Source organism: Arachis ipaensis, chromosome B10 (genome assembly GCF_059453495.1).
Source record: "Arachis ipaensis isolate K30076 ecotype BB chromosome B10, ASM5945349v1, whole genome shotgun sequence".
In the NCBI taxonomy this organism is placed as follows: Eukaryota; Viridiplantae; Streptophyta; class Magnoliopsida; order Fabales; family Fabaceae; genus Arachis; species Arachis ipaensis.
The window spans coordinates 105,279,226-105,293,009 of NC_142435.1; the positions used below are offsets into that span (position 1 = coordinate 105,279,226).

The 13,784-nt window shown below is 42.1% G+C and overlaps 1 protein-coding gene and 1 pseudogene across 1 annotated transcript; one reads left to right on the forward strand and one right to left on the reverse strand.

Annotated features, from left to right (window-relative positions):
* Nucleotides 1-1,885: 1,885 nt before the first annotated feature.
* Nucleotides 1,886-4,535, forward strand: TFIIS (transcript elongation factor IIS). Its single transcript, XM_016325175.3, has 3 exons — nt 1,886-1,965; nt 2,091-2,298; nt 3,303-4,535. The coding sequence occupies exons 2-3, from the start codon at nt 2,140-2,142 to the stop codon at nt 4,215-4,217; spliced, it is 1,074 nt and encodes a 357-aa protein (XP_016180661.1). The 5' UTR covers nt 1,886-1,965; nt 2,091-2,139; the 3' UTR covers nt 4,218-4,535.
* Nucleotides 4,536-13,105: 8,570 nt separating this feature from the next.
* LOC148581179 (uncharacterized) lies at nt 13,106-13,784 on the reverse strand (annotated as a pseudogene).

Genomic DNA, 13,784 nt, shown 5'->3' on the forward strand with positions numbered 1-13,784 from the left:
TTTTTTGTATTTATATATTTTATATTTAATTATTTAAGAATAAAAGATTTTATTGCCATTTAAAGTATTTGGGTTAATAGTCAAATTAGTTCCTAGAAGATAAGATATTCTTTAAATTTATCGTTGAAAGATTTTTTCAATCAAATTGGTCTTTCAAAAATTACGAATTAATTATATTTGTCATTCAGGCACTCCATTAACAATTTTCTTCAAAGATTGATGTTATAAAACGTTAATTGATAACATATTTAATACTTGATACGTCTAATTGAATATTAACCAAATATATTTATAAAAATTTATTAATTTAGTCATTTTTTTTCAATTACAAAAATCTTATTCCCAATATCACCTAATGACTAAACTAATAGATTTTCGTAAATATATTTAGTCAACATCCAATTGAACATGTTATGTGTCATGTATGCTATCAGTTAATATTTTATATCATTAATCGTTGACGAAAATTGTGAGTGGAGTATCTGAAGGACATATATGATTAATTCGTAATCTTTTAAAGACCAATTTGATTGGAAAAATTATTTAGGAACGAATTTGAAGAATATTTTATTTTTTAGAGATTAATTTGACTATTAACCTTAAGGTATTGTGTGTTAAAGTATTGTCATTTAAAGTATTTATTTATGTATTAAAATATTTTGTATTTATATTAGCCTTTTTTTTATATTAGTCTTTGATTTTCATCTAATAAAATCTAATAATCTATATAAATGTGGCACATTCAATAAATACATAATTGTTGTACTTATTTTAAACATACCCTTTATATTAATATCTATTATAATATTTTTAAATTTTAAAAGATATTTTATCAAATACACTTAGGCCCAATTTGAATAAATAACTCAATTAAGTTCCTTTTAAAAAAATAGTTTAAATAATAAATGACTATATTAAAAGTAGCTTATAAATAAATTATTTTATATTTGGATTTTTAGTTCTAAAAGTGCTTATCTTGTAAAAATGTGGTAAAAAATAGTAGTATTAAGATTTAAGAGAGAAGTCATTTTTTAAACTATTTTATAAACTCCTAAATAGCTTCTTAGAAAGCCACAATTTAATTTTAAAAATTACACCAGACATTAATACTACTACTTTTCATAAGTCAAAAATTAAAAAAAATTACTTTTAAAACTTCTCAAACAGACCCTTATTATTATTTGTACTTATTAAAATCTATTTTTAATTTAGAGTAATTACCCAAATCAATCCCCAAGGATTTTAAAAGCGGACAATTTAGTCCTCAAGAAAAATTAATACACAGATCAATCCCAAGGTTTTACTTTGGCGGACAAATCAGTTCCCAATTCATTTTTCTTGGGGACTAAAATGTCCGTTTTTAAAATCTTTGGGGACTGATTTGTCCGCCAAAATAAAATCTTGGGAATTGATCTGTCTATTAATTTTTTTGGGGGACTAAAGTGTCCGCTTTTAAAATCCTTAAGAACTGATTTGGGTAATTACTCTTTAATTTAATTTATCAATTATAGATACTGCCATTTTTAAAAATTATCTTTTAAAAATTAAATTTTACAAACTACTTTTAAAAAATAAAATCTTTTCCAAACCAAATTTTATAATATCATCTAATCCGATCAAATTTAAGTCAATCCATACCGAAAATACTTTTTGAAACAACTGATTTTATCTTAAAATAAATATAAAACGAATCTAATTTGCTTTGTAAATTTTATTTATTTATCTTTTGAGAAGTAAGGGTATAAACTTCATCACAAAAAAACCGGATCCAGAATGTTCCACTGATATACGCTTCAGACTGATCCTGAACCGTTGGATTTGGATGAGTGAATGATCACAGCAGCTAGTTTGTATCATTATATATGTGACCCTTGGCCGAGTGTTTCGTTCTTTTCCTCCTTTCAACTGCCAAAATATTATAACAGCAGCAGCAGCCGCTCCACCAACACAACCGTTCTTCTTCTCGTGAGTAGTTCTTCTTTTTCTCAGCTAATGTCTCTCACTCTTAATGTTTCTCTAGGTTTCCAACAATCTTTTTCATAAATATTAATTTTGTTAATTCCTCTACGGGGGCTGTTTTGATCCGATAGGTTTACGGGGGTTGAGGGAGGAACCCTAATTTGGATTGAATTAGGTGTTATGGAGAAGGAGCTAATCGAGCTCTACGATGCAGCCAAGAAGGCCGCCGATGCCGCCAGCCGCGAAGACGCCGGCCCTCACGAAGAGTCCCGATGTATCGATGCCCTCAATCAGCTCAAGAAATTCCCCGTCAATTACAAGATTCTCGTCAGCACCCAGGTACCCAAAGTTTTGTCTTTCTATGCATTTTGTTGTCATGCCACATCATTGTTTTCATTATTTCGATGGATTGAGGCTGATCCATTTTTCCCCCCTCGTGATTTTGGAACTGAATTCGAATTGTTAAGTTTTAAGGGGTAGAGGGTGAATGGTAGACTAAGTTGTTTGATATCTGTTTTGCTATAGCGTAAATTGTGGTTTCAGGAGGGTACTGCGATTGAAAAACAAGATTTTTGAGTGACTTGGTTCTCGAGTATTCCCTTTCACTTTTTGTTTATTGTGCTATCTGATTCACCCAGTGATTAGGTTAACTCAGGATCCATTAATTTCCTCTCTAAGCCTACGTAGCTTTCTGATTTGCACTGTATCTTTGGCTAGTAAGTAGGTACATTATTCTTATGCCAATTGTTCAACAAAAGCGCCTTGCTGATGTTAGCGGGGTGTTTTTTTTTTTTAAAGATCAAATAAGTGTGGGTATTGGTCTATTTGGAGGTGACAACGACATTTTTTTGATAGTATGGCCTTTTAAGGGGTGTAGGTCTGGCAGTATGAGGAACACTCCTGTTTTGTCTCACTGTTTCTAGAATACAGGTGATCCAAAATGCAGTAGAAAGGACCAGAAAGTGAGGAAAACATAACAAAAGATATTGTTATTTTAGAGTTTAGTTCAGAGTGTGAAGCTGAAGCTTACATTGCAGGCTTATCTGTTTCCAAGTTGTGGTCTAAACTTGACATGTGATGCCATAATGATGACTTCAGGGTTCAGTTTGGTATCTCATTCAATTGAGAGAGAATAAAATTAATGATGGGCTCTTGAACATGTTTTTCATATAAAGCTCATTTCTTGAGTGACGAGTGACTACCCTTGTGTCTCTACCCCTTTTATCCTTATTCTCTTTTGGCTTTTTAAGTGCAACCTCAAATTTGAATTGCTTCCTTGGCTTTTGCTGTATAACTTAAAGTTGAGGTTTGACTTCATTTTTTTTTGGTGCACCAATTTTCAGGTTGGCAAACATCTTAAACATATAACAAAGCATCCAAGGCAGAAAATTCGGGCATTTGCTCATGACCTAATTGAGATATGGAAAGACATAATATTAACCGAAACAGGCAGAATAAAGAATGGGGGCTCTGATAACAAAGACTCGGCAAATGGTGATAGATCTAAATCTGGAAAAATGCAGAAGAGTCCTTCTGTGAAGGTTGAGAAGGTTGAAAATGGTACATCAAGGTCAATCTCAGCAAAGGTACACCATGTGGATGGCAAAATTGAAAAAAATAATGGTGCTGCGAATGTCAAGGTGGAAAAGATAGTCAAGGAAGAGATGCAAGTTTCTGGAACAAAGAAAATGTCAACAAGCTCACCTGTTACCCCAAAGCTGAAGACTATGATTAAATCTAATGATGCGATGAGAGACAAAATACGGGATCTTCTCCATGAGGCTTTATCCAAGGTTTCAGGAGAGGCTGAGGAGGATATGGTGGACGAAGTAAATGCCTGTGATCCTATTCGTGTTGCTGTGAAAGTTGAGTCTGTGCTCTTTGAAAAGTGGGGCCCTTCAAATGGTGCGCAAAAGGTCAAGTATAGGTCCCTGATGTTTAACTTGAAGGATCAAAACAACCCAGATTTTCGGAGAAAAGTTCTACTCGGCTATATTGAACCAGAACGGTTAATCAATATGAGCACGGCTGACATGGCTAGTGAGCAGAGGAAGAAAGAGAACGAGAAGATCTATGAGAAGGCATTGTTTGAATGTGAACGTGGAGGTCCACCAAAAGCTACGACAGATCAATTCAAGTGTGGGAGATGTGGTCAAAGGAAATGCACCTATTACCAAATGCAGACTCGTAGTGCTGATGAACCTATGACAACTTATGTCACTTGTACTGTCTGCAGCAACCGTTGGAAGTTCTGTTAATGTGTAGTGCTGACCAATGAGTATCTCCAGGGTGAGGTTCTCATTTGTTCCTAATGCCCTAATGGTGATGGCATGAACCTGCTGAGTGTCACTATGGTTCCGCACCGCAGCCATGCCATGATTTTCTTTTCAGAAGTGTTACGAGTAGATTTTTCACCCCTTCTTTTAGGCAGAAATGTACTTTTTATTCTTTTCACGTTTCAATTTATTTGTAATTTGTTGTAAGTTTAAAGATGATAAGTTGCTATCTTGTGATATTGAACCAATGACTTTCCCAGGTGAGAAATTTTGCTTTCTTCATAAAGCAATTTTGTTTTATTTTTATCTTTCACTTTAATCTCTATAGGGAATTAGATTCTTTTTTTTATATAGAAACAAAGGTCCATTGATTTATTTTTCTTATTTTTTTTCCTTTACGGTATCTTTTACCTGACATATCAAAAACTAATTTCCGACATATCAAGTACTAATTTGCCAATGAGGTATAGCTCAAATAGCATAGTCTCCTCATACTCAATTAAGAGGTCGCGGGTTCGAGTATCCTATTTTTGGTAAAAAAAAAAAGTACTAATTTGCCATAGATAAACGAGTTAACTATTCGATCAATTTAAGTTAATTTTTTTTGTTTTCTTTCTATTAATAAAATAAAAGTAAAATATTATTTTTGTTTTATTTGGATCAAATTTTGAATTGATCACTAATATTTTAAACATTTTATTTTTATCTTAAAAATATTTTAAATAAATTCAATATTATTCTATTATTAAATTTAACATGGACAATTAACGAAATAAATTATGTAAATGTTAATATTATTATTATTAAGTCATACTTTTTTTTTTAGGTTAACAAAATATAACCAAAGTATTTTTTGTAACACTTCTTTTTTATCTCCTTGTAAAAAAAATTTTTAAATCCTAACAATTAATCATTAAAACTTTCGACGAATAAAAAAAAATACTAAAATCAAATATTATTAGTTCTTTAATATAATAATTATTCATATTAAATTTAATAATAAAATAACATTAAATTCATTTAAAATTTTTTAGAACCCAAATTTGACTTTTAAAACATTTTGAAACCAAAATAAAACGTTAAAACGTTAAAAATCAACTTAGGAGTTAATCCAAAAATTGGGATTAAATTCTGAAAACTATAATATGCATTTTAGCAGGCTGATGCGTGTTCAAATTTACTGGAATGATTAACACGTGCGAGTGAGAGACAAGGTTAACACACATAGTTGAATCAAAGTTGCAACATATCAAATTTAAAATAATCTATGCATGTTTGACACCTTTTCAGACTTAAAAGGAGTATAGGGAAAATTGTAATAGATTATAGATGCATGGAAAGGAGAATGTTTTGGCAAATTGCCGAGGAATAAACGTGTAACACATGGAGTCCCTTAGAAGGTGGAACGTTATTGAATTTAATGGAGCAATAATATAGCTGTCAACAGAAATGCAAACTAAAAAATCTATGATATCAATAACAATTTATAGCGCAATAGTCTTAACTTAGGAAATTCGGGGATATAAGTACGTAATATAATTGTACTTCAACTAGAATACAGTCAGATCAAATCGAAATTACTACGGTTGAGAAACAACATCAGTAGTATTTGCTTCCTTAAGAGCTTGGAAAACTCTAGAGCTTCTATCAAATATCTGAGCCCTACGGTTGTAATCCATAGGGTCTTTCCCGACATCTTCACCCATTATTGCTTCCTTTTCCAAGCACTCCAACAACTCAACCACACCCTTCCTTTCCCCACACTTGTACCTGAACCGTGCCATTCCCTTATGTTCTTTATCTTCAAGATCTCTCTCCAACTCACTCTTCAAATTCCAACTTGCACAGCCAACCACCACAAACCCATTCTCATTACCCTTTCCATGATGCACCAAAGATGACCAACCATGACTTCTTTGCATCAACCACAAGTTTCCCACCTTCACCTGCTGACGAGGGCTGTTTGCGTTGCTCGAAGGAAGAAACACGTGGTTTTGTATATTAGCAACACAAGAAGAATACCCCTTCATGGTTTATGGCTATACAATTGTAAAGAGTTTCAAGCTTTGAAGTTTGAAGGCTTTGGGTTATGTTCCCTAGTTGCTTGCGTTTTTGTACTTGAGCGTTGGAATCTTCAAAGTTGCAGTGTGTGGGATATATATGGGAGGAGGCTGAGAACCAAACGACACGTACGATAGACACGTCATCTTTCTGGGATGTGACAGAAGATTCGAGATTATTGGTTGATATACATTATAATACTCGCCCAACATGGCTATTGACCAACACGAGAGGTGGGAAAGGGGATGAGCACCCACACGTGTTTGGAAATTAGAATCACAAAGGTACGCTTTTCAAAGTTTTGTCTTCATCTGCTCAACTTTGAACGGACAATTACCAAAGGAAGTAAAATTTTGGACCATGACTACATACCACAAAGCACAAACAACTTGTATACGAAATCGAGTAGGACAAATTTGTGAGGACCTTTGGGTTATTTCTTTAATATATTTTAAAAGAGGTATCAGTCTAAATTTTATCTTATCTTTGTTTTGTCAATAACACGTGCCAATGGAGCTGTTATTGTGGGTTCTGCTCCCTGTGCAAACAAAATAGTGTGCAGAGTTGATGAAAAAACATAGTTGTGTTACGGCCTGGCCTAAACATCGGTCCACCCAACCCAACTCATAGTCCATTCGATTCGAACGGTCGGGTGTGAGGCGTTCAGCTATCGATCCGGACACGCGTCCTTGACAGCTCTCCACTACAGCTGTATTAGGAAGCTTCGAGGAAGATGGGTCTGTCTTTGTGGGATCCACCTCTGACATGGTATATATGGGGAGGGTCCTACTCCTCCCCCAAAGTACCTCACATACCACTCCTCATTTTTTGCCTGCACACCTGATTGACTAGAACGTTGGAGTGTCTTTGTAGGTGACACCCCCTCTCCACACGAAGAACTCGGGACGTCGGCTACTCCTTCTCCAACCCAACAGCCCGGAACCAAGCGATACCCTATCTCACCAACCGAAGTATCTCCCCGATCCGTCCGGTACACGAGCTACCGAACATTGGCGCCGTCTGTGGGGACGCCCGAATGGACGTTGTACTGGGTCCTGGAGAACCAGGCCGCGGGGCCGAGCACAGAAGGGAGGCCTCTGTGGCTTCTTCTCAGGAGCGGACGAGGTCCCATCCACGACGAACCGAGCCATCTTCACGATCACAAGAAAGGCGCCCCTTTGGGGGAATAGGCAGCAACAGTTCCAGAATAATGCAGGAACTGCGTCATAGGATGCAAAACCTGGAGCGCCAGCTATCAGACCAGGAACATCGTCAACAAACTCCCGAATCAAGCTACTCCCGTTCCCCTCCGAGAAGTCGTTCTCGGCGAACGCCTAGCCCACGATCTGAATCCGAGAGCGCCCGGGAGGAAGGACGCCCAAGAAGACGCCGCGACCCCATCATATACACCCGGCACGAAGGGTTACGCGCCACCAGGCGAAACCAGGAAGACGGCGAGAGAAGACCAAGGAGAACGCAGCGACCTGTGATAATGGGCGCAACCTCGTTTCATCGTTCCATCCTCGAGGTCCGGCAACCAAAGCACTTTGACAAGCCGGCGGACATGAGGTACGATGAAACCCAAGACTTGCAGGAGCACCTTACGGCCTTCGAGGCCAGAATGAACTTGGAGGGAGTGGGAGATGAGGTAAGGTGCCGCGCTTTTTCGGTCACTCTGGCGGGACCTTCAATACGGTGGTTTAACAGCCTCCCGCAGGGCTCGGTGGCCAAGTTTTCAGATATTAGCCGCGCTTTTCTAGCCCAATTTACTACCAGAATCGCAAAGGCAAAGCACCCGATCAATTTGTTTGGGGTAACTCAGAGATCCGGTGAGCCGACCAGGAAATATCTAGATCGGTTCAACGACGAGTGCTTAGAGATCGACGGGCTAACTGATTCGGTAGCTAGCCTATGTTTGACGAATGGACTCCTAAACGAGGGCTTCAGGAAGCATCTCACCACGAAACCGGTGTGGACGATGCAGGAGATCCAAAGCGTAGCCAGGGAATACATCAACGATAAAGAAGTTAGTCAAGTCGTGACTGCCAATAAGCGGCAGCCCTCCTACAATCAACCTCGGCAGCATAGGGGTGGAGAAAGGCTGAAGGAGCACGCCAGAGACGGCGGTCCAGGAAAGACATCGAGGCCGTTTCCTCGGGTCGGGAAGTTCACCAATTACACCCCCTCACCGCCCCATCATGGAAGTTTATCAGCAGATAGCCGAGAAGGGAATTTTGTCGAGGCCCCGGCCTCTAAAGTACCGAACCGGGGGGAACAAGAGCCTATATTGTGATTATCACAAGGGTTACGGACATAAGACGCAGGATTGCTTCGACTTGAAGGACGCGTTAGAACAAGCGATTCGGGACGGGAAAATGGCCGAATTCTCCCACCTCATCAGGGAACCAAGGAGACGTGATCGCGACTGCGAAGGAGAGGACAAGACCCGCACGATGAAGCGACGTCACGAGACGGAGGACAACAAACACGGCCTTACCATAGTGAACGTGGTAACGGCAAGAGATGCCGCCCCTAGGTCGAAGTCGGCACACAAGAAAGACAACAAAGTCCTGGCGGTTTCTTCATCAACGCGAAGCTCCAAGAGGTTTTCACCCATCTCGTTCGGTCCGGAAGACCAGTGGTTCGACGAGGTCGCGGAAAGCCCCCCATGGTCATCACGGCCAGAGTGGGAACCGGCCTCATCAAGCGGATCCTCGTAGACACCCGGGCCGACTCAAATACATGTTCCGCAATGTGTTCGATGTCTTGGGTCTACGGGATGCCGACTTAAAGACCCACCAGCACGGTGTTGTAGGCTTAGGCGACCACTTCATCAAACCAGATGGGATAATCTCCCTGTCGATATCCGTAGGACTTGGACAGGGGCAAAGATCGGTAATGGCTGAGTTCGTGGTTCTGCGAGACTCTACGACCTACAATATCATCCTAGGGAGAAAGACCATCAACGATCTCGGGGCAGTAATCAGTACAAAGATGCTGGTAATGAAGTTCATCGCTGATGACGGATCCGTGGGATCCATAAAAGGGGACTTGGAAACGGCAGTCGCTTGCGATAATGCCAGTCTCTCATTAAGGAAGAAGTCCATGGAAGCATCAGGAGTATTCCTTGCCGACCTAGACGCTAGAGTCGAAGACAAACCCAGACCCGAGCCGGAAAGGAACTTAGAGAAATTCAGAGTCGGAGACACAGAGGAGAAGTTCACCTTCGTGAACAGAAACCTCCCACACGACCTAAAGGAACCCCTAATGGAAATGATCAGGGCTAACGGCGACCTGTTTGCTTGGACGCCAGCCGACATGCCGGGGATAGACCCCTAACTCATGTCACACCACTTGACCGTCAAGACAGAGGCCAAACCGGTAGCTCAGAGGAGAAGGAAGATGTCACAAGAAAGAGTAGAAGAGGTGGCCAGGCAGACGACCAGCCTCCTCGAAGCGGGATTTATACGGGAGCTCGACTACTCGACTTGGTTGTCGAATGTAGTTCTAGTGAGAAAGCACAATGAAAAATGGAGGATGTGTGTGGATTACTCTGATCTCAACAAAGCATGCCCCAAGGACTGCTACCCCCTACCCAACATTGATGCGCTCATCGACGCGGCAGTGGGATATCGGTATCTGAGCTTTATGGATGCTTATTCTGGCTACAATCAGATACCGATGCACCGGCCAGACGAGGAGAAGACAGTGTTCATAACGCCCGGGGGAACCTATTACTACAGGGTAATGCCGTTCGGACTGAAGAACGCAGGGGCCACCTACCAAAGGTTGATAAATAAGATATTCAGTGACCTCATAGGAAAAACGGTGGAAGTATACATCGATGACGTCTTAGTAAAAACCACCCGACCAAACGACCTCGTAGGAGATCTGGAAAACGTATTCGCCTCTCTTCGACAACACGGCATGAGGCTCAACCCACTTAAATGTGCCTTCGCCATGGAAGCAGGAAAGTTCTTAGGGTTCATGATAACCCAAAGAGGGGTAGAGGCCAATCCAGAAAAATGTGAAGCGATACTCCAGATGAAGAGCCCGGGATGCATTAAAGACGTCTAAAGGCTGATCGGGATGCTCACAGCGCTATCGCGGTTCCTTGGAGCCTCGGCTGCTAGGGCGCTACCCTTTTTCAACCTTATGAAAAAGGGGATAGCATTTGAATGGACCCCGGCGTGTGAGGAAGCATTCAAGCATTTCAAAGAGATCCTCGCAACACCACCCGTTTTCGGGAAGCCCAAGGTCGGAGAGCCGCTCTACCTGTATCTAGCCATAACGGATGAAGTGATGGCAGCGGTTTTGGTATGGGAGGAAGGGAAGGTTCAGCAACCAATCTACTTCGTGAGTAAAGCACTGCAAGGAGCAGAGTTGAGATACAACAAATTAGAGAAGTTGGTACTTGCACTCCTAACCTCTTCCCGTAGATTACAACAGTACTTCCAAGGTCATCAGGTAGTCGTGAGGACGGATCAGGGAATCGGCCAGATATTCTAGAAACCCGACCTGGCGAGAAGAATGATGACATGGGCCATCGAGTTGTCCAAATACGACTTGCAATATTAGCCCAGGCACGCGATTAAGGCGTAGGCCATGGCCGATTTTTTGGTAGAAGTAACAGGGGACTCAGCCGAGGCAACGAGCATACAGTGGAGGCTCCATGTAGACGGGGCCTCCAACCAGACGTTCGGAGGTGCCGGGATCATCCTGGAGAGTTCTACTAGGGTCATATATGAACAGTAGATCAAGTTCGAGTTTCCGGTATCAAATAATCAAGCAGAATATGAGGCCCTTCTGGGCGGTTTAACCTTAGCAAGGGAAGTCGGCGCCACTAGGCTAGAAGTATGTAGTGACTCGCAGGTCCTCACTTCTCAAGTCAACGGGACCTACCAGACCAGAGACTCCTTGTTATAGAAATATCTGGAGAAGGTTAAAGAGCTGAGCAAACAATTTGAGGAGGTCACAATCCAACATGATCCGAGAGAAAGGAACACACGGGCAGACCTCCTGTCCAAGCTAGCAAGCACAAAACCTGGGGCCGGCAACCGGTCTCTCATTCAGGGTTTGATAAAGGAACTAGCAGTTACTCTCCACTTGACCAAATTAAATCCCTCCTGGATGGACCCGATCACTGACTTTTTGGAAAGCGGCAAGCTCCCCGACGACGAAAAGGCGGCCAAAGCGTTGAGGAGGGAGGCGGCCAAATACGCGACCATACAAGGGCAGTTGTTTAGAAAGGGACTCAGCCAACCTTTGTTGAAGTGCTTACACCCCGACCAAACGGACTATGTGCTTAGAATGGTCCATGAGGGGTGCTGTGGTCATCACATCGGGGGCAAAGCCCTAGCAAGAAAGCTCATCAGAGCTGGTTATTACTGGCCATCAATGATGGAGGATTCCAAAGAATTCGTAAAGAGATGCGTCAAGTGCCAGGAGAACGCCAATTTCCATAAGGTGTCGGCTTCCAAGCTAAGCCTGTTGACGTCCTCCCGACCTTTCTCAAAGTGGGGAGTCGACCTCTTGGGACCTCTCTCGGTTGGTCCGGGACAAGTCAAGTATCTCATTGTTGCTATCGATTACTACACCAAGTGGATAGAGGCCGAGCCACTGGCCAGTATATCCTCATCCAATTGTCGAAAGTTTATGTGGAGATACGTGATAACCCGATTCGGCATCCTAGAAGTTGTTATCTCTGATAATGAGACGCAGTTCACCGACAAAAAGTTTGTAGAGTTCCTCGCCGATTTGGGCATAAAGCAAAAGTTCTCGTCCGTAGAGCACCCCCAGACGAACGGTCAAGTGGAAGCTACAGACAAGGTCATCTTGCTAGGCCTCAAGAAGCGGCTTGATAATAAAAAAGGGCGCATGGGCTGACGAACTCGCCGCAGTCCTCTGGTCTTACCGAACGACCGAGCAATCGTCCACTGGAGAAATCCCTTTCCGCTTGACATACGGGGTGGATGCTATGATACCCGTGGAGGTCGGCGAGCCGAGCCCACGATTACTTCTACAGGGAGTGGATGAAGTCGTAGAGAAGGACCTAGTAGACGAGGCTAGAGAGATGGTCCATTTGTCAAAGGTAGCACTAAAGTATAGAATGGCCCTACGCTACAATGCCAAAGTACTTAGGAGAGAATTTGAGCAAAACGACCTAGTCATGCGGCGCAACGACATCGGGCCGCCGACTCAAGGGGAAGGCAAGCTGGCGGCAAACTGGGAAGGCCCCTACAGGGTCAAAGAAGTGATTGGCAAGGGAGCCTATAAATTGGAGAGGCTCGATGGCAAGGAAGTGCCGAGAACCTGGAATGCAGGTAACTTAAGAAGATTTTATTCTTAGCTCAAACATGCCGAGCAGGCGATTTGACGAGGTTCGCAAGACCCGGGTTCCCCTTTGCCATCAAATAATTTACTTTTGTTAAGAACTTATCATTGCAATAGACTTGTTCAACTGTCGATTAATGTTCACTTGTTAAATTTACTTTTTCCCTCTTATACGTCCCGCGACAACATAATTTTCATGGACACGGTACCCCGGGACTGATCACCCCAGGAACCAACCAAACCAACAAGATAACAAACGGCTACAGCAATAGTAGAGCCACGACTCGGCTTCGTCAAAATTATCAACGCAACGGTAAACAAACGCAAGCGACAAGCCGGTACCAACAAAACGGTAACAAAATAAAACGAGAATGCGCTGCCAAGTAAGCGGGAAAAGACAGTAATAATAAGCCGATCAAGCGGCTACCAAAGTAGTTTAAACGTTCTACAAAGCCCATCAAACTATGCGACAAGTTCTACAACAAAACTGCAAGACATATGCAAAGGTACAAGAGATCATTTCTTCGGCATATCGACAATCTTGCCATCTTTGATTGTTTTGAAAACCCCGATTGCCGATGTGTCAAAGTCAGGAGCCACAATCTTCACTTGAGCCTTAAGGGCCTCTTCAGTCATTAGAATTGCGCTCTTCCCCTGCTTCACAGTCTTTTTGTGCTTCTTCTTAAACTCTTCAGCCTTGGCCTGAGCAGTCTTAGCCAACGAGACGGCCACATCGCGTTCCTTCTCTAAAACTACCACCCGGCCCTGCGCAGCATTGAGCTGGCTCTCCAAAGTCACCTCCCGCTCGGTTAGCCGGGAAACGGTGGCATCAGAGACCTTCAACTTTTCCTTAGCAGATGTGGCCTTCTCCTCGGCAGCCTTAAGCTTCTCCTCCGCGTTGGATAGCTGCTCCCGAAGCGTTTCAACTTGAGTTTTGAATTGGTTGTTAGCCTTAACAGCAGATTCGAGCTTCCTATGCATTGACTGCATTCCCGATAGCTCAAACTCGGCCTTCCGAGCTATGGCGGCACCGCGGAGGAGGGTACGGTACATCCACCTCGCCTGCCCCGCAAGGTCGGTGCCATGAAAATGTTCCTCTGTACCAGGAAGCAGCTGGGAGTCTATGAAGTTCCCGGCATCAAAATTCCTCTCCAT

What these genes read in the sequence shown, in the direction of transcription:
- TFIIS (XM_016325175.3), top strand. Translation starts at nt 2,140, where the DNA reads ATGGAGAAGGAGCTAATCGAGCTCTACGATGCAGCCAAGAAGGCCGCC. An exon ending in AGATTCTCGTCAGCACCCAG is followed by an intron (nt 2,299 to 3,302) that starts GTACCCAAAGTT and finishes ACCAATTTTCAG; the next exon opens with GTTGGCAAACATCTTAAACA.